General features: G+C 52.8%; 1 protein-coding gene across 1 annotated transcript; it reads left to right on the top strand.

Moving 5' to 3' along the window:
• Positions 1 to 71: 71 nt before the first annotated feature.
• DRC1 (dynein regulatory complex subunit 1) lies at positions 72 to 19,682 on the top strand. Its single transcript, XM_039711917.1, has 17 exons — positions 72 to 111; positions 200 to 575; positions 2,963 to 3,056; positions 5,008 to 5,120; positions 8,825 to 9,008; positions 9,879 to 10,016; positions 10,239 to 10,325; positions 12,599 to 12,721; positions 14,949 to 15,088; positions 15,179 to 15,313; positions 15,401 to 15,630; positions 15,866 to 16,038; positions 16,161 to 16,250; positions 16,987 to 17,073; positions 17,198 to 17,370; positions 19,221 to 19,361; positions 19,458 to 19,682. Exons 1-17 carry the CDS (start codon positions 72 to 74, stop codon positions 19,570 to 19,572), a joined length of 2,439 nt encoding a protein of 812 aa, XP_039567851.1. The 3' UTR covers positions 19,573 to 19,682.
• The last annotated feature ends 171 nt before the right edge of the window (positions 19,683 to 19,853 follow it).

Below are 19,853 nucleotides of genomic sequence, written 5' to 3'. Positions count from 1 at the left end.
TTTTGGGGGGGGGGGGGGGGGGGGGCCATGATGCTCCCGCCGTTGCCAAGCAACGGGAGGAGCCACCGCGCATGCGCAGCAACGTCCCGATGATGACACGCGCGTTGCTCGGCAACGGAGGACGCTCAGTGAAGCACGCATGCGCAAGGAGCACAGCGCATCGGTTGTTGCCGGGGTAACCGGCGCCGCGCATGCGCAGTAACGGGCGCGCACCTGCGCCCAGGTGTGCTCATGGAGGCGGAGGAGGGCGGGGCGGGCCCAGGCCCGAGCCTGGAGCTCGCCGAGCTCGAGCCCGAGCCTAAACTCGGTCCTAAACCCCAAATCAAGCCGGATCCCGGTCCCGGTACCGATCCCGGTCCCGGTACCGATCCCGGTCCCGATCTCGGTGCCGGTAAAGATCCCATTCCCGGTCCCGGTAAAAGTCCCGGTACCGATCCCATTCCCGATCCTGGTACCGGTCCCGGTGCCGATTCCAGTCCCGGTGCCGACCCCGGTGCCGGGTCCGGGTCCGGCGCGGACTGGGAGCGCCAGCAGCGGATCGCCGCCCGCCGGAACCGCATCGATGTCCGGCGCCGGTGAGGAACGGGGACCCGGCCCCATTCCCGGTTTTCCAGAGGCGGGCGGGGGGTGCCGGGGGGTCCCCACCCCAAACTCGGCCGGGGATCAGGAGCCGACCCCAAAGGCGGGGCTCAGAACCGGGTCCGGGACTCGGGATCCGTCCCAAACCCATCCCGGGGGCTCAGAATCCATCCCAAACCCATCCCAGCGCTCAGGGACGTTCCCAGAACTCAGGATCGATCCCAAATCCAATCCCAGAACTCAGGGTCCCTCCCAAATCCAATCCCAGGCTCAGGATCCAGCCCCAGGGCTCAGAACCATCCCAAACCCACCCCCAGGGCTCAGAACCATTCCGAGGGCTCCAAACCCATCCCAAATCCATTCTCAGGGCCCAGGATCCATCCCAAAGTCTCAGGGTCCAATCTAAACCCCAACCAAATCCCAAAGGCTCAGGATCCATCCCAAACCTGATCCCAGGCTCAGGATCCATCCCAAAGGCTCAGGATCCATCCCAATCCTAATCACAGGCTCAGGATCCATCTCAATCCCAATCCCAATCCCAAAATGAGGATCCATCCCAAACCTGATCCCAGGCTCAGGATCCATCCCAATCCTAATCGTAGGCTCAGGATCCATCACAATTCTTATCCTAATCCCAATCGCAAAGTTCAGGATCCATCCCAATCCCAGGCTCAGGATCCATCCCAATCCCAGTCCCAAAGGCTCAGGATCCGTCCCAAACCAAACCCAATCTCAGGCTCAGGATCTGTCCCAAACCAAATCCCAGGCTCTGGATCCATCTCAAACCCAGTCCCAGAGCTCAGGATCCATCCCAATCCCAATCCAAGCTCAGGATCCATCCCAATCCTTTTCGTAATCCCAACCCCAGGTTCAGGATCCATCCCAAAGGCTCAGGATCCATCTCAATCCCAGAGTTCAGGATCCGTTCTAAACTCAATCCCAGGCTCAGGATCACTCCCAAACCTAATGCCAAGCTGAGGATCCATCCCAAAGGATCAGGATCTATCCAAATCGCAGGCTCAGGATCCATCCCAATCCTTATCCCAATCCCAATCCCAGGCTCAGGACCCCTCCCAATCCCTGCCTCAGGATCCATCCCAAACCAAATTCCAGGATCAGAATCCATCCCAAAGGCTCAGGATCCATCCCAGTCCCAATCCCAGAGCTCAGGACCATTCCCAAATCCCATAACATTCCCGCAGTGGGGGCTGGGAGGGGACAGGGACCCAGGAGTGTCCCCAGAGTGGCCCCAGGCCGGGGCCTCTCCTCCATCCCAAACATTCCCAAACAAACATTCCCAAACAATTCCCAGGCGGACGCAGGAGCTCAGGGATGCCCCTGGGGGGAGATTCCCAGTCCCAGGGATCACCATTCCCAATCCCAGCGGATCCCGAAGTTGAGGACATCCCCGTCCTTTCTCCTGTTCCGGGATGATCCCATTCCCAGGAAAAATCCCCGTTCCCATCCCGGATCCATCCTTGGATCCTTTTCCCAAAGGATTTTCCCTGGGATCGAACGGGATCCCATGGATTCCCCGTCCGGATCGGATCCCGCTGTGATGGATCCGGCAGCGGGATCCACTCCCGAGCTGGGGCTGGGTCAGGATCCTGCTTTTCCCATGGTTTTTAGGGAAAATCGGGATGGAAAGCACCATTTTCCCCACAGCGAGGTGCCTGTGGATCCTATTCCTAATGGGAATTCCGAATCCAGGGAATCTCATTTGCCAGCCCGCCAGGCTCCTCCTTCCCGATCCCAAATCCTTTCCCGATCCCAAGGAACCACCTGGGATTGATCCCTCTGGAATATCCCGAGAGGGATGGATCCCACCAGGACCACCCCAAATCCTTTTCTGATCCCACCTGGAATGGATCCAGCTGGAATAGCCCGAGTGGGAAGGATCCCAATGGGATCATCCCAAATCCTTTCCCGATCCCCCCTCGGATTCATCCCATTGGAAGGATTTCATCAGAATCATCCCAAATCCTGTCCTGATCCCACCTGGGATTGATCCCAATGGAATATCTTGAGAGGGGAGGAGTGATCCCACCTGGATCATCCCAAATCCTTTCCCGCTCCCACCTCAGATTCATCCCATTGGAAGGATCCCACCGGGATAATCCCAGACCCTTTCCCATTCCCAAGGAACCACCTGGGATTGATGGCACTGGACTATCCCGAGTGGGAAGGATCCCGTTGGGATAATCCCAAATCCTTTCCTGATCCCACCTCGGATTCATCCCATTGGAAGGATTCCGCCAGAATTATCCCAAATCCTGTCATAATAATAATAGCTGCTATTATTATTATTATTATTATTATTATTATTATTATTATTATTATTATTATTATTATTATTTCCAACTTTTTCCTGTTTTCCTCCCAGGGAAGCCCTTGGAGAGAAGGTGGAGCAGGAAGAGGAGGAGGAGGAGGAGGAAGAGAAGAGGAAGAGCCTGAAGCTGGTCGAGGAGACCGAGAGGGTGAGGAAGGATTGGGAATCTCGTCCTGGATCCATCCTCATCCCTGGTTTTGATCTTTTATGGACCAAAAACCAGGAGAGAAACGCCAGAGTGGGAATTTGGGCCAGATCCTTGAAATCCAATGGAAATCTCCTCTTGGATCCATCCTTATCCCTGGTTTTCCTCATTTTTGGGCCAAAATATGTGAGAGAAGAGCAGGAAGAGGAGGAGGAGGAGGAAGAGAAGAGGAAGAGCCTGAAGCTGGTCGAGGAGACCGAGAGGGTGAGGAAGGATTGGGAATCTCGTCCTGGATCCATCCTCATCCCTGGTTTTGATCTTTTATGGACCAAAAACCAGGAGAGAAACGCCAGAGTGGGAATTTGGGCCAGATCCTTGAAATCCAATGGAAATCTCCTCTTGGATCCTTTCTTATCCCTGGTTTTCCTCCTTTTGGGACCAAAAACCAGGAGAGAAACTCCGCAGGACTGGGATTGGGGCTGGATCCTTGGGATCCAATGGGAATCTCATGGATCCATCCTTATCCCTTGTTTTGATCCCTGGTGTCCCCTTGGTGGGACAAAAATCCAAGAAAGAAATTCCCCAGGACCAGGATTTGGGATCCAGTGGGAATTTCCTCTTGGATCCATCCTTATCCCTTGTTTTCCTCCTTTATGGGCCAAAAACCTGGAGAGAAACTCCCCAGGACTGGGATTTGGTCTGGATCATCAGGATCCAATGGAAATTTCCTCTTGGATCCTTCCTTATTCCATGTCTTCCTCCTTGGTTTCTCCTTGATGGGATAAAAAATGGGAGAGAAACTCCCCAGGAGTGGGATTTGGGATCCGATGGGAATCTCCTCTTGGATCCCTCCTTGTTCCATGTTTTTGGGTCAAAAACTGGGAGTCAAACTCCCCGTGACTGGGACTGGAGCTGGATCCTTGGGATCCAATGGGAATTTCCTCTTGGATCCTTCCTTATCCCTTGTTTTGATCCTTGGTGCTCCATTGATGGGACCAAAAACCGGGAGAAAAAGGCCAGAGTGGGAATTTGGGCCAGATCCTTGAAATCCAATGGAAATCTCCTCTTGGATCCATCCTTATCCCTTGTTTTCCTCATTTTTTGGGCCAAAAAATGGGAGAGAAACTCCCTGGGACTGGGATTGGGGCTGGATCCTTGGGCTCCAATGGGAATCTCGTGGATCCATCCTTATCCCTTGTTTTGATCCCTGGTGTCCCCTTGGTGGGACAAAAATCCAAGAAAGAAATTCCCCAGGTCCAGGATTTGGGATCCAATGGGAATCTCCTCTTGAATCCTTTCCTATCCCTGATTTTCCTCCTTTTTGGGCCAAAAACCGGGAGAGAAACTCCCCGGGACTGGGCCTGGAGCTGGATCACCAGGATCCGATGGGAATTTCCTCTTGGATCCATCCTTATTCCATGTTTTCCTCCTTGATGTCCCCTTCGTGGGACAAAAAATTGGGAGAGAAATTCCCCAGGAGGGCTATTTGGGATCCGATGGGAATCTCCTCCTGGATCCATCCTTATCCCTTATCCCTTTTTTGGGCCAAAAACCGTGAAAGAAATTCCCTGGCACCGGGATTTGAGCGGGATCCTTGGTGCTGGGAATGGTTGGATTCCGTGAGCTTTTCCAACCATAAATGGCGATTCTGGAATTGGATGGGATTCCAGGATGGGATTATGGGATGGGATTATGGGGTGGGATTCCAGGATGGGATTATGGGATGGGATTATGGGATGGGATTCCAGGATGAGATTATGGGATGGAATGGGATGGGATTATGGGATGGGATTCAGGGAAGGGATTTAGGGATGGAAAGGGATTTCAGGATCCTTTAGGAACTGGAACTTGACCGGGATCCTGGGAACTGGATTCCCAACCAGCGCACGGGCGGGAAGGATCCGACATTGGCGCATTCCAAGCCGGAATTCCCAGCGTGTCCCTTCCCCGGCAGGCCCTGGCCAAGCTGCTCTTCCACGGGACGCAGCTGCTGACGAATGTCCAGGTGGAATCCGACCTGCGGGAATCGCGGCGGCGGGAAAAGGAGGGGCAGGAGAAGCTGAGGAGGTGAGCGGGGGTTTGGGAATGCCGCCGGATTCCGACGGAAAATTCCGGCCCGCGACGAGGCCCCCAAATCCCACCTGGCCCAGGTGGTTTGAGGGAGTTTTCCAGAGGTTTTCAGGAGGGATGGAGATGGATTTGGGAATGGGCTGGAGGGGCAGGAGGCAAGGAATGGCTTCCAGTGGGAAAGGGGAGCTTGGGATCGTGGGAACTTGGGAAGGAATTCCCGGCTGGGCTGGAATTCCCAGAGAATCCCTGGGACTATCCAAGGAAAGAGTGGAGCACTCTGGGATGGTGGGGTGGGAATGGGATGGGATTGAAGGTCCATGGATCCCATCCCAAACCATTCCGGGATTCTGGGATCAAGGACACTCAGGATCCATCACCAGGGATTTTTATGGAATTCAGGGATGGAAAAGGGAAGGGAGACCCTTCCTGGAGTCCCCAATTCCCTGGATCTCAAAATTCCTTCTCCAGGAGGAGTCGGGATGGGGCTGGATCCAGTGCCAGGCTGGGAGAGCTGGGAATGTTCACTGGGATCAGGGAAGGATCCAGGGAATCCTTGGAGCCTTTTCCAGAGGCTCCAGGAGAGCTGGGATTGGGGCAAGGGCTGGAGGGCCAGGAGCCAGGGAATGGCTTCCAGTGGGAAAGGGGAGCTTGGGATGGTGGGATCTTGGGAAGGAATTCCCGGCTGGGCGCTGGATCCTTGGGATCCAATGGGAATTTCCTCTTGGATCCTTCCTTATTCCATGTCTTCCTCCTTGGTTTCTCCTTGATGGGATAAAAAATGGGAGAGAAACTCCCCAGGAGTGGGATTTGGGATCCGATGGGAATCTCCTCTTGGATCCCTCCTTGTTCCATGTTTTTGGGTCAAAAACTGGGAGTCAAACTCCCCGTGACTGGGACTGGAGCTGGATCCTTGGGATCCAATGGGAATTTCCTCTTGGATCCTTCCTTATCCCTTGTTTTGATCCCTGGTGTCCCTTTGGTGGGACAAAAATCCAAGAAAGAAATTCCCCAGGTCCAGGATTTGGGATCCAATGGGAATCTCCTCTTGAATCCTTTCCTATCCCTGATTTTCCTCCTTTTTGGGCCAAAAACCGGGAGAGAAACTCCCCGGGACTGGGCCTGGAGCTGGATCACCAGGATCCGATGGGAATTTCCTCTTGGATCCATCCTTATTCCATGTTTTCCTCCTTGATGTCCCCTTCGTGGGACAAAAAAATTGGGAGAGAAATTCCCCAGGAGGGGTATTTGGGATCCGATGGGAATCTCCTCTTGGATCCATCCTTATCCCTTGTTTTCCTCCGTTTTGGGCCAAAAACCGTGAAAGAAATTCCCTGGCACCGGGATTTGAGCGGGATCCTTGGTGCTGGAAAAATTGGGAGAGAAATTCCCCAGGAGGGGTATTTGGGATCCGATGGGAATCTCCTCTTGGATCCATCCTTATCCCTTGTTTTCCTCCGTTTTGGGCCAAAAACCGTGAAAGAAATTCCCTGGCACCGGGATTTGAGCGGGATCCTTGGTGCTGGGAATGGTTGGATTCCGTGAGCTTTTCCAACCATAAATGGCGATTCTGGAATTGGATGGGATTCCAGGATGGGATTATGGGATGGGATTATGGGGTGGGATTCCAGGATGGGATTATGGGATGGGATTATGGGATGGGATTCCAGGATGAGATTATGGGATGGAATGGGATGGGATTATGGGATGGGATTCAGGGAAGGGATTTAGGGATGGAAAGGGATTTCAGGATCCTTTAGGAACTGGAACTTGACCGGGATCCTGGGAACTGGATTCCCAACCAGCGCACGGGCGGGAAGGATCCGACATTGGCGCATTCCAAGCCGGAATTCCCAGCGTGTCCCTTCCCCGGCAGGCCCTGGCCAAGCTGCTCTTCCACGGGACGCAGCTGCTGACGAATGTCCAGGTGGAATCCGACCTGCGGGAATCGCGGCGGCGGGAAAAGGAGGGGCAGGAGAAGCTGAGGAGGTGAGCGGGGGTTTGGGAATGCCGCCGGATTCCGACGGAAAATTCCGGCCCGCGACGAGGCCCCCAAATCCCACCTGGCCCAGGTGGTTTGAGGGAGTTTTCCAGAGGTTTTCAGGAGGGATGGAGATGGATTTGGGAATGGGCTGGAGGGGCAGGAGGCAAGGAATGGCTTCCAGTGGGAAAGGGGAGCTTGGGATCGTGGGAACTTGGGAAGGAATTCCCGGCTGGGCTGGAATTCCCAGAGAATCCCTGGGACTATCCAAGGAAAGAGTGGAGCACTCTGGGATGGTGGGGTGGGAATGGGATGGGATTGAAGGTCCATGGATCCCATCCCAAACCATTCCGGGATTCTGGGATCAAGGACACTCAGGATCCATCCCCAGGGATTTTTATGGAATTGGGGGATGGAAAAGGGAAGGGAGAGTGGGATGGGATTGAAGGTCCACAAATCCCATCCAAACCATCTTGGAATTCCCGCTTGGAATTCCTCAGCACATTCCCGGGAAGGCCCTGCCCATCCTGCTCTGGCAGTGGAATTTTTCCTACTGGGATTTTCCAAAGGTTTTTCCAGCCTCTGGCATTCCCTGATCCCCCCACCAGGAGCATTCCTGGCCGGTCCTATCCTGCTTTTCCATCAGCTCCATTCCCGGAATTCCCAGGAAACACCAAACCCGTGCTCCTGGGATTTAGGGAAGGGATTGATGGAAGGGATTTAGGGAAGGAAAGGGATTCAGGGAATGGGTTTAGGGAAGGGATTTAGGGAATGGATTCCTGGAAGGGATTTAGGGAAGGGATTCATGGAGGGAATTTAGGGAAGGGATTTAGGAAAGAGATTCAGGGAAATGGTTTAGGGAAGGAAAGGGATTTTAGGAAAGAGATTTAGGGAAGGGATTCAGGGAATTATTTAGGGATTTAGGGAAAGAAAGGGATTCAGGGAAGGCATTCAGGGAAAGGATTTAGAGAAGGGATTCAGGGAAAGGATTTAGGGAAGGAATTCCGGGAATGGATTTAGGGAATGAATTCATGGATGGGATTTAGGACAGGGATTTAGGAAAGGGGTTTAGGAAAGGGATTTAGGGAAGGAAAGGGATTCAGGAAAGGGATTTAGAGAATGGAATTAGGGAAGGAATTTAGGGAAGGGATTTAGGGAAGGGATTTAAGGAAGGAAAGGAATTCAGGGAAGGAAAGGGATTTAGGGAAGGAAAGGGATTCAGGAAAGGGATTTAGAGAATGGAATTAGGGAAGGAATTTAGGGAAGGGATTAATGGAAGGGATTTAGGGAAGGAAAGGAATTCAGGGAAGGAAAGGGATTTAGGGAAGGAAAGGGATTTATGGAAGGGATTTAGGGAAGGAAATGGATTCATGGAAGGGACTCATGGAAGGGATTTAGGAAGGGATTCAGGGAAGGAAAGGAATTCAGGGAAGGAAAGGGATTTAGGGTAGGAAAGGGATTTTATGGAAGGAAAGCGATTTTATGGAAGGGATTTGGGGATTTAGGGAAGGGATTTGGGGAAGGAAAGGGATTCATGGAAGGGATTTAGAAAAGAGATTCAGGAAAGACATTTAGGGAAGGAAAGGGATTTAGGAAACAGATTTAGGGAAGGGATTTAGGGAAGGAAAGGAATTCAGGGAAGAGTTTTAGGGAATGGGAAGAACCCCAGGTCTGGAGCAACTCCAGCCCCATCCCAGCTCCCTGCTTCCACGTCTTCCCGCAGGCTGGAAAAGCTGGAGGCGGAAGCCAGGCACGGCACGGAAAAGTTGGAGGAGATCAACTCCAAGTGGGCCCTGGTGGGGGACGTGAGGATCCCGCAGGAATTGTGGGAGCTGCTGGAGCAGCAGCGGGAGCAGTGCGAGGAGCTCCTGGCCGGGAAGAACCGGCTCATCCGAGAGCTCCAGGAGGTATTTGGGAATTCTCGGAGCTGCTCCCAGGACTGGGAGAGCTGGGAATGATCCAGGGAATCCTTTGAGCGGCTTCCTGATCCCAAAGGGGCTCCAGGAGAGCTGGGATTTGGGCAAGGGCTGGAGGGCCAGGAGGCAGGGAATGGCTTCCAGTGGGAAGGGGGAGCTTGGGATGGTGGGATCTTGGGAAGGAATTCCCGGCTGGGCTGGAATTCCCAGAGAATCCGTGGGACTGTCCAAGGAAAGGTTGGAGCACCCTGGGATCGTGGGAAGTGTCCCTGGGGTGGGATTGAAGGTGCATGGATCCCACCCAAACCATTCCAGGATTCTGGGATCAAGGACACTCAGGATCCATCCCCAGGGATTTTTATGGGATTCAGGGATGGAAAAAGGGAAGGGAGACTCTTCCTCGAGTCCCCAATTCCCAGTGAAGCCCCTGGATCCCAAAATTCCTTCTCAAGGAGGAATCGGGATGGGGCTGGATCCAGTGCCAGGCTGGGAGAGCTGGGAATGTTCACTGGGATCAGGGAAGGATCCAGGGAATCCTTGGAGCCTTTTCCAGAGGCTCCAGGAGAGCTGGGATTTGGGCAAGGGCTGGAGGGCCAGGAGCCAGGGAATGGCTTCCAGTGGGAAACGGGAGCTTGGGATGGTGGGATCTTGGGAAGGAATTCCCGGCTGGGCTGGAATTCCCAGAGAAGCCCTGGGAGTGTCCAAGGAAAGGCTGGAGAACCTTGGGATTGTTGGGTTGGAATTGGATGATCCTTAAAGTCCCTTCTCACCCAGTCCACAATAATTCCGTGTCCTGCCCTTTCCCTGAGGATTCCTGCTGGATTCCCGCTGATTCCGGCCTCCCTTCCCTGGTTTTTCCAGGAGCTGAAGGCCAGGGATGAGCAGTACGAGCAGGCCCTGAAGGAGCAGGCGGATGCGATCCGGGTGCTCCTGGAAAGGATGGAAGAACAAACCAGGAATATGCTCAAAGCCTACCGCCACCACCTCCGGCAGATCGAGGTACCCAAATCCCGGGAAAAGCGGAAAAAGCGGGAAAACCGCTTTGCTTCTCCGTATATTTGGGAAAAAATCCCTCAGATTTCATGATGAAATCTGGGAGGGTGAGGCTGGAATCCAGAGCCTGAGGGGTTGGGAATGATTTTGGGAGCGATCCCGAAGTGTTGCTGCCCAGCTGTTGCCATTCCCTGAGATCCCGGTGTGGAATTCCCGTTTTTTCCGCAGAAAACGTTCGAGGAGGAGCGTCAGGAAATGCTGGTCAGCAACCGGAAGAGGTGGAATGAGGCCATCCAGGCCCACAACGAGCAGGAGGTGAATCCCGCGGGAGATTTGGGATCACGGGAATCGCTGAGGGTGGAAAAGTCCTCTGGGATCTCCGAGTCCAACCATTCCCAGCGCTGATCCATGCCCCCAAAAGGGCCAAATCCACATGGATTTCAATCCCACCGGGAATGGGGACTCCACCCTGCCCTGGGCAGCTCTTCCAGGGCTGGAAAACCCTTTCCAGGTGGGAATTGTTCCCAATATCCAGCTAAACCTCCCCTGGCACTTCCCCTCTTATCCTGTGGGAGTGGAGGCTGATCCCACCTGGCTCCAGCTTTTCTGGGAATTCAAGAACAAGAAAGTTCCTTCTGGAGCCTCCTTTTCTCCAGACATTTTTTCCCAGCTCCCTCAGCTGCTCCCGGTGCTCCAACCCCATTCCCAATGAATTCCCTTCCCTGGACACGCTCCAGGTCCTGCTTGGAATGCCGGGATCAGCTCTGCCCTGGAAGGCAGCGTGGAGGAGCTGGGTTTTTTGGGATTGGGATTGGGGTGGGAACAGGCCAGGGATCGGGATGGAGGAGGTTGGATGGGGTGGGAAGAGGTTGGATGGGATTGGAGGATGTTGGATGGGATTGGATGAGGTTGGATGGGGTTGGAGGATGTTGGATGGGATTGGATGACTTTGGATGAGGTTGGATGGGATTGGATGAGGTTGGATGGGGTTGGAGGATGTTGGATTAGGTTGGATGGGGTTGGAGGAGGTTGGATGGGGTTGGAGGATGTTGGATGGGATTGGAGGATGTTGGATGGGGTTGGATTAGGTTGGATGGGATTGGATGGGGTTGGATGAAGTTGGGTGAGGTGGAATGAGGTTGGAGGATGTTGGATGAGGCTGGAGAACATTGGATGAGGTGGGATGACATGGGATAAGGTTGGATGAGGTTGGAGGAGATTAGAGGAGGTGGGAGGAGGTTGGATGGGGTGGGATGAGGTGGGATAAGGTGGGATGAGAATGTATTGGGATGGGTGGGTTTGGATGACATTGGATGAGGTTGGATGGAGTTGGAGGAGGTTGGTTGAGGTGGGAGGAGGGGGAGGAGGTTGGATGAGGTTGGGTGAGGTGGAATGAGGTTGGAGGATGTTGGATGAGGCTGGAGAACATTGGATGAGGTGGGATGACATGGGATAAGGTTGGATGAGGTTGGAGGAGATTAGAGGAGGTGGGAGGAGGTTGTATGGGGTGGGATGAGGTGGGATAAGGGGGGATGAGAATGTATTGGGATGGGGGGGTTTGGATGAGGTTGGATGGAGTTGGAGGAGGTTGGTTGAGGTGGGAGGAGTGGGAGGAGGTTGGATGAGCCTGTATGACCTGGGATGAGGTTGGAGGAGGTTGGATGAGAGTGGATGAGATTGGATGATGAGGTTGGATGAGGTGGGATGGGGTTGGATGAGGCTGGATGAGATGAAATTGGATGAGAATGGATTGGGATAGATGAGGCTGGAGGAGATTGGAGGAGGTAGGATGAGGTTGAATGGTGTTGGATAAGGTCGGATGGGGTTGGATGGGGTTGGATGGGGTTGGATGAGGTGGGATGGGGTTGGATGAGGTGAGATAAGGTGGGATGGGGTTGGATGAGCTGGGATGGGATTGTAGGCTGGATGAGACGAGGTTGGATGAGAATGGATTGGGATGGATGGGGTTGGATGAGGTTTGAGGAGGTTGGGTGAGGTTGGATGAAGCTGGATGAGGTGGGATGGGATTGGATGAGGTGGGATGAGGTGTGATGGGGTTGGAAGAGGAGGGATGAGGTGGGATGAAGTTGGATGACGTGGGATAAAGTGGGAGGAGGTGGGATGAGAATGGATTGTGGTGGATGGGGTTAGATGAGATTGGATGAGGTTGGATGAGACTGGATGGGGTTGCATGAGGTGGGGTGAGGTTGGAGGAGGTTAGATAAGGTTGGATGGGCTTGGATGGGTTTGGATGAGGTTGGAGGAGGTTGGGAGATGTTGCATGAGGTGGGATGAGGTTGGATGAGTTTTGAGGAGATTGGATGATGAGGTTGGATGAGGTGGGAAAGGGTTGGGTGAGGCTGGATGAGATGAGATGAGATTGGATGAGAATGGATTGGGATGGATAGGGTTGGATGAGGTTTGAGGAGTTTGGAAGAGTTTGGAGGAGGATGGATGAAGTGGGAGGAGGTTGGAGAGTGTTGGGTGAGGTTGGATGACATTGTATGAGGTGGGATGACATGGGATAAGGTTGGATGAGGTGGGATGAGGTTGGATGAGGTGGGATGAGGTTCTCCTTGTTCCCACAGCTGGAATTCCTGCGGAAGCAGATGGACAAGGCGCGGGATTTCGAGCAGCAGCTGAACGAGCTGCAGGATGAGAGCCTGGAAACTTACAGCAGCATGAAATTCCAGCTGGAACAGGACGTGCAGGTACTGGGAAAGGCCCTGGATCACGGAATCACCTCTGGGAATCCTGGAATGGTTTCGGTGGGAAGGGACCTCAAATCCATTCCCATTCCAACCCCAACACCTCCACGATCCCGAGGTGATCCAACCTGGCCTTGGACACTGCCAGGGATCCAGGGATTCTCTGGGAATTCTAGGCTAGCCAAGCATTCCTTCCCAAGATCCCACCATCCCAAGCTCCCCTTTCCCACTGGAAGCCATTCCCTGCCTCCTGGCCCTCCAGCCCTTGCCCAAATCCCAGCTCTCCTGGAGCCTCTGGAAAAGGCTCCAAGGATTCCCTGGATCCTTCCCTGATCCCAGTGAACATTCCCAGCTCTCCCAGCCTGGCACTGGATCCATTCCCATCCCGACTCCTCCTTGAGAAGGAATTTTGGGATCCAGGGGATTCCCTTGGAATTTGGGGACTCCAGAAAGGGTCTCCCTTCCCTTTTCCATTTCCAAATTCCATAAAAATGCCTCGGGACGCATCCTGAGTGTCCTTGATCCCAGAATCCTGGAATGGTTTGGGATGGGATCCATGGACCTTCCATCCCATCCCACGGACACTTCCCATGATCCCAGAGTGGTCCAAATCCACCCTTGGACACGGCCAGGGATGCAGGGATTCTCTGGGAATTCCAGCCCAGCCGGGAATTCCTTCCCAAGATCCCACCATCCCAAGCTCCCCTTTCCCACTGGAAGCCATTCCCTGGCTCCTGGCCCTCCAGCCCTTGCCCAAATCCCAGCTCTCCTGGAGCCTCTGGGAAAGGCTCCAAGCATTCCCTGGATCCTTCCCTGATCCCAGTGAACATTCCCAGCTCTCCCAGCCTGGCACTGGATCCATCCCCATCCCGACTCCTCCTTGAGAAGGAATTTTGGGATTCAGGGTCTTCCCTGGGAATTCAGAACTCCAGGAAGGGTCTCCCTTCCCTTTTCCATCCCCCAATTCCCTGGGGATGGATCCTGAGTGTCCTTGATCCCAGAATCCCAGAATGGTTTGGGTGGGATCCATGGACCTACAATCCCATCCCACTCCTTCCCTCATCCCAGTGAACATTCCCAGCTCTCCCAGCCCTGGAGCAGCTCCGTGGCATTCCCTGGCCTGGCTCCAGCAACTCCTCGCCCTCAGCTCCCGATAACTTGGAAGTGTGGGATGTTCCCAGGTGTTTTGGGATGGAAACAGCTCCGTGCCAGAGCTCAGCATTCCTAGATAATGCCGTGGGGCCGTTGGAAAGACGGGAAAAACGTTGGAAAAACGACCTTGAGCTGTGGCTGGGGCAGGCTCCGGAGATAATTTTCCCTCTTTGTGTTCCAAGGCCTTATCCCGGTTTGGGAGCAGCCTTGGGAACAGGGAAAATAACAGAGAAATCCCTCAGGCTGTTCCAGGGGAAGTTTTCCACAGGATAATAGGAATATTTTCTTCCCCAAATGGTGTAAAATATCCAATTATTAATCCCTAAAAACGCAGAATTCCTTAAGGAGGAGGAGCAGGAATTCTATGTGCACACTGCAAGTGGAAAAAAAAAACCCTGGAAGCGAAAATTGAAGCTGGGACTGGGATTTAGGGAGGGAATTCCAAGTTGGGAGAGCCTGGGATTGGATAGGACTTCCCTGATGGTTGTTTAGGGTTTGCCTTTGGATGTGGGATTTTTGGGAATTATCCCCTGGATCGTGGCTTTCCTCTATCCTCTGGATACGGAAAAAACTCTTGGCCCTGCTGGGATTTAATTCCAGCTTTTTTTTATTCCTGGGGAATCCAAACCTTTCTGGGAGTTTCCCTGGGTTTTGCCTGAGTCTTGTCTTTGTGGGTTTTTTCACATGGAATTCCACACAATTTCCATGGAATTCTTTGTGAATTTTTTTCCCCCCATGGAATTCCATGCAATTTCCATGGAATTCTTTGTGGGGTTTTTTTTGTTTTTTTTTTTTCCCCCCATGAAATTCCACGCAATTTCCATGGAATTCTTTGTGTTTTGTTTTTTTTTTTTCCCCATGGAATTCTGTGCAATTTCCATTGAATTCTGTACGGTTTTTTTCCCCCCCATGGAATTCCACAGAATTTCCATGGAATTCTGTGTGAATTTTTTTTTCCCCATGGAATTCCGTGCAATTTCCATCGAATTCTGTACAGTTTTTTTCCCCCCCCATGGAATTCCACAGAATTTCCATGGAATTCTGTGTGAATTTTTTTTCTTCCCGCATGGAATTCCAGCACCTGGAGAGGAAGCTCCGGCAGATGAAGGGGATTCACCACCTGAACCAGGTGAAGCTGGAATACAACCTGGACGTGCTCCGGCAGCTGGATGTGGAAAATTCCACGCTCCGATCCCTGCAGAAAAGGAAAATCAACCAGTAAATTCCATCCCAAGAAACCCCCTCCCATTCCAAAGCTTCTCCCACGTCTGGAGCATTCCCAAACCCGCCCTCTTCGTCCCTTCCCAGACTCCGGACATCCCTGGAATTGCTGCAGGCCAAAATGGCCCAGCAGGAGCTGAAATTCCAAGAGGAAAAGCAGAGCCTGGAGTCGGAGCTGGAGCGGGTCACGGGGCAGTACCAGGAGACGCGGAACCGCATGAGGTGGGAAGCGCTTGGAATTCCACCCCAACTGGGGAGCCTCGGGAACACCGCAGCGGTATCCGATCCCTTTGGGATCCTTTCCCGCAGGCAGCTGATGCGCAGCAGCGCCGAGAAATTCCGTCAGGTTTGGATCGTGAACGAGGAAGAGGCCAAAGCGTTGATCCGGGAAGCGCTGGACGCCGATCGGATCATCCACGTCCAGCAGCTGGGAATGCCGTGGGAAGAGCCTCACTTCTGGTTCATGGATAACGTGGGGCCCCTGGGACGCTCCCAGGAAAAGGGGGATGCCATGCAGCTGGCCACGAAGCTTCTGGAAGGTGGGATCCGTAAAATTCCTTGGGAATCTTGCTCCCGTGTCCCGCCGATCCTTGAGGTTTCCAGATGGGATTTTCCGGGAGGCGCCAACCCTGAGCTGGCTCATTCCGAGGGATATTCCCGCTGGGTTTTGGTTTTTTTCCCAATTCCAAGAAGCAGCTGTCATCCCAGGAGCTTTGTTTTCCAGGGATTCCCACGGTTTGGGATCTCGCTGCCACTTCCCTCTCTGATTTTCAGGGATCAAGTCTGGAAAACCGGAGCAGGAAGGCAGGAGGAGTAAGAAGAAAGGATCCCGGAGCGCAGAGGGAGGGAAAGAAAACCAGGAAAGGATCGAGGAAAGAATCACATCCCGGCCAGGCATTCCCAGGAAAACACTCCGAAAAATCCTGGAGGTCGTGAGCGAGGAGTCGGTGAGCGGTGCTGGAGCTCGGGATCCGGGAGCAGCCCCAGATCCAGGGGATTTTTTTGTGGATCCCTTTGGAATGAGGGCTGGGAACGCTCACCGTGGCTCTTTCCCGGCCTTTTTCCCAAGGAATTCCTGCTGGAAAACAAACTCCTAAAGCCGCTGCGGGAGGTGGTGGGACCCAGGAATGACGTCCAGCATATCCGATCCATCTTTGAGGTGAGCTGGGACGGGATCTCCCGGGATTGGGCTTGGAATGCTCAGCACCAGGAGGACGTGGAGCTGGGAATGCTCACCTGGATCAGGGAAGGATCCAGGGAATCCTTGGAGCCTTTTGCAGAGGCTCCAGGAGAGCTGGGATTTGGGCAAGTTCTCCAGGAGGAGTCGGGATGGGGCTGGATCCAGTGCCAGGCTGGGAGAGCTGGGAATGTTCACCTGGATCAGGGAAGGATCCAGGGAATCCTTGGAGCCTTTTGCAGAGGCTCCAGGAGAGCTGGGATTTGGGCAAGGGCTGGAGGGCCAGGAGGCAGGGAATGGCTTCCAGTGGGAAAGGGGAGCTTGGGATGGTGGGATCTTGGGAAGGAATTCCCGGCTGGGCTGGAATTCCCAGAGAAGCCGTGGCTGCCCCTGGACCCCTGGGAATGTCCAAGGTTTGGGATCATAGAAGTGCTCACCCATGGAATGCGATGAGCTGTGAGGTCCCTTCCCACCCGAAACATTCCAAGATTCCCAGATTCCCAGCTCCAGCCCATCCCGATGATTTAAACACCTCCATGGCTCCTCCAGCCTGTTCCCACACTTTCCCGTCCACGGATATTCCTGGCTATCCCACATCAACCTCTTCCCACCATTCCTTCCCCAGCCGGCGTTTGCTGGAATTCCAGCATTCCCTCTGCTCCTGGAAAATTCCCGTCCCTTCCCCTGCCCATCCCTGACGGAATTCCCGCTTTTCCAGGCCCTCCGGATCGAGGACGAGGATGAACTGCGCGACCTCGTGGATTTCTTCCTGGACTACGAATCCCACCACGCGCCCAAGATCCAGGTGGGATCACCACGGGAGACCCCAGCAGATCCCAGGATCCCCGGGAAAGCTTCCCAAGAATTCCGGGAAGGAGGATGGGTGTGTTCATCCCAAAAAATTCCACACCCGGCTTTTCTCCCTCCAGGTCAGCCAGGTAGAAGGTCCCGCGGATCCGGCTGAGGAGCGAGGGAAGAGCGGATCCCATTCCCAGCAGGATCAGCGCCAGCCCCCCGGGAGCGCCCCACACATCCCGTCCATCCAAGCGGACCATGTCCTGACAATCCTGAGGGAATTCCTGCAGGAATTTGTCAAGCTCAGGTGGGAATTGGGATGGCATCGGGATTGGAGCCAAACTGGGATCCAGGGAATATCCTGGGATTTCCTGGGTTGTTCTGCTTCTGGGAGAAAGAGATTCCCAACCTTCCCTGAGGGATCAGGAGATTCCCAAGGCTGGGAGTAACAAGCAGGAGATGATCCAGGAATTGGGAAGGGAGGGAAAGGCAGAGTTTGTTCTTCTTCCTAAAAATTTGTTCTTTATTCCAAGGTTTTTTTCCTATTCCCAAGTACAAACTGGGATCCAGGGAATGTCCTGGGATTTCCTGGGTTGTTCTGCTTCTGGGAGAAAGAGATTCCCAACCTTCCCTGAGGGATCAGGAGATTCCCAAGGCTCCATCCCAAGGACTTTTTCTCCATCCCAAAGATTTATTCTCCATCCCAGGAATTTGTTGTCCATTCCCAGAATTTCTTCTCCATCCCAAAGATTTATTCTCTATCCCAAGAATTTGTTCTCCATGCCAAAAATTTGTTCTCCATCCCAGGAATTTGTTGTCCATTCCCAGAATTTCTTCTCCATCCCAAAGATTTATTCTCTATCCCAAGAATTTGTTCTCCATGCCAAAAATTTGTTCTCCATCCCAGGAATTTGTTGTCCATCCCAAGGATTTTCTGTCCATCCCAAAGTTTTTTTTCTCCATTCCAAGGGTTTTTTCTCCATTCCAAGTTTTTTTTTCCTCTATCCTTAAGATTTGTTCTCCATCCCAGGAATTTGTTGTCCATTCCAAGAGTTTCTTCTCCATCCCAAAGATTTGCTCTCCATCCCAAGGATTTGTTCTCCACACCAAGGATTTGTTGTCCATTCCAAGAGGTTTTTTTCCATGTCAAAATTTTGTTCTCTATCCCAAAGACTTGCTCTTCATCCCAAAGATTTATTTTTTCTCCATCCCAGGAACTTGTTGTCCATTCCAAGAGTTTTCTCTCCATCCCAAATATTTGCTCTCCATCCCAAAGTTTTCTTTTCCTTCCCAAGGTTATGTTTCCCAGTTCTGAATTCCCAATTGCCATGGATATGTCCACTATTCCCAAAGATTTGTCCACTATTCCCAACGATTTGTTCACTATTCCTAAAGATTTGCTCTCCATCCCAAGGATTTGTCCTCCATCCCAAAATTTGTTCTCCTTCCCAAGGTTTCGATTTCCATCCCAAGGATTTGCTCTCTATCCCAAAGTTTTATTTTCCTTCCCAAGGATTTGTTCTCCGTCCTAAAGTTTTGTTCTCAATCCCAAAGATCTATTCATCATCCCAAGGATTTGTTCTCCATCCCAAGGATTTGTTTCCCAATTTTGAATTCCCAGTTGCCATGGATTTGTTCTCCATCCCAAGGATTTGTTCTCCATCCCAAGGATTTGTTCTCCATCCCAAGGATTTGCTCTCCTTCCCAAGGATTTGTTTCCCAGTTTTGAATTCCCAGTTGCCATGGATTTGTTCTCTATCCCAAAGATTTGTTCTCCATCCCAAAGATTTGTTCTCCATCCCAAAGTTTATTCTCCTTCCCAAAGATTTGTTTCCCAGCTTTGAATTCCCAAATGCCAAGAATTTGTTCACTATACCAAAGACTTGTTATTCATCCCAAAAATTTTTTCTCTATCCCAAGGATTTGTTCTCCATCCCAAAGATTTGTTCTCCTTCCCAAGGATTTGTTTCCCAATTTTCAATTCCCAGTTGCCATGGATTTGTTCTCCATCCCAAAGATTTGTTCTCCATCCCAAGGATTTGCTCTCCATCCCAAAGATTTGTTCACTATTCCTAAGGATTCATTCTCCATCCCAAGGGTTTCTTCTCCATCCCAATCTTCCCATCTCCATCCCAAAGCTTCGTTTTCCACCCGCAGGGACGAAGGACCCCCCAAGGAAATCCAGGACCTCCGGGACAATTCCAAGGACGGGGAATACTGGGAAGCCCTGACCCACGTCATTCCCGAGCGGAAACTCAAACTTTGGGACGCGCTTGGAGCCGCACTCTTGGAATATCAGTGAGTACCTGGGGGGGTGGCAGGACTGGGACAATTCCAGGGATTTTCCACGCATTCCCATGGATTTTCCACGTTATCCCGGTGTCCCTTTCCCAGCAAAGTGCTGACCCGGAGATCCGAGCTCTTTTCCGAGGCCACCACCCTGCAGCGGCAGAACTCGGAGCTGGGAATGCTGCTGGAGGAATATTTGGGATCCGTGCAAGGCCAGTGAGGTCAGACTTCCCATTCCTGGGGATATTCCGGGCACGGATCCCACCGGGATCGAGCTAAAGCTGGGAATCGCCGGTGCCAGGTGTGGATTTCCCTGGATCTGAGCCAGGAATTCCTGGCAGGGGTTAATAAATCATTCCCAAACCTGGATCTGTGTGTGGAGCAGCTCGGGAATGGGAGCATGTCCAGGTGTCCCCGCCACCCAGGGAATTCTTGGAATTCTGGGAAGTGGCACAAAGCCATGGGATCTGTGGCCTGGAATTCCGGGATGGAAGCTTAAAT

The sequence above is a fragment of the Passer montanus genome, unplaced genomic scaffold (assembly GCF_014805655.1).
Source record: "Passer montanus isolate IOZ18808 unplaced genomic scaffold, ASM1480565v1 scaffold255, whole genome shotgun sequence".
Lineage (NCBI taxonomy): Eukaryota > Metazoa > Chordata > Aves > Passeriformes > Passeridae > Passer > Passer montanus.
This window is presented reverse-complemented; position numbering and strand designations above follow the sequence as displayed.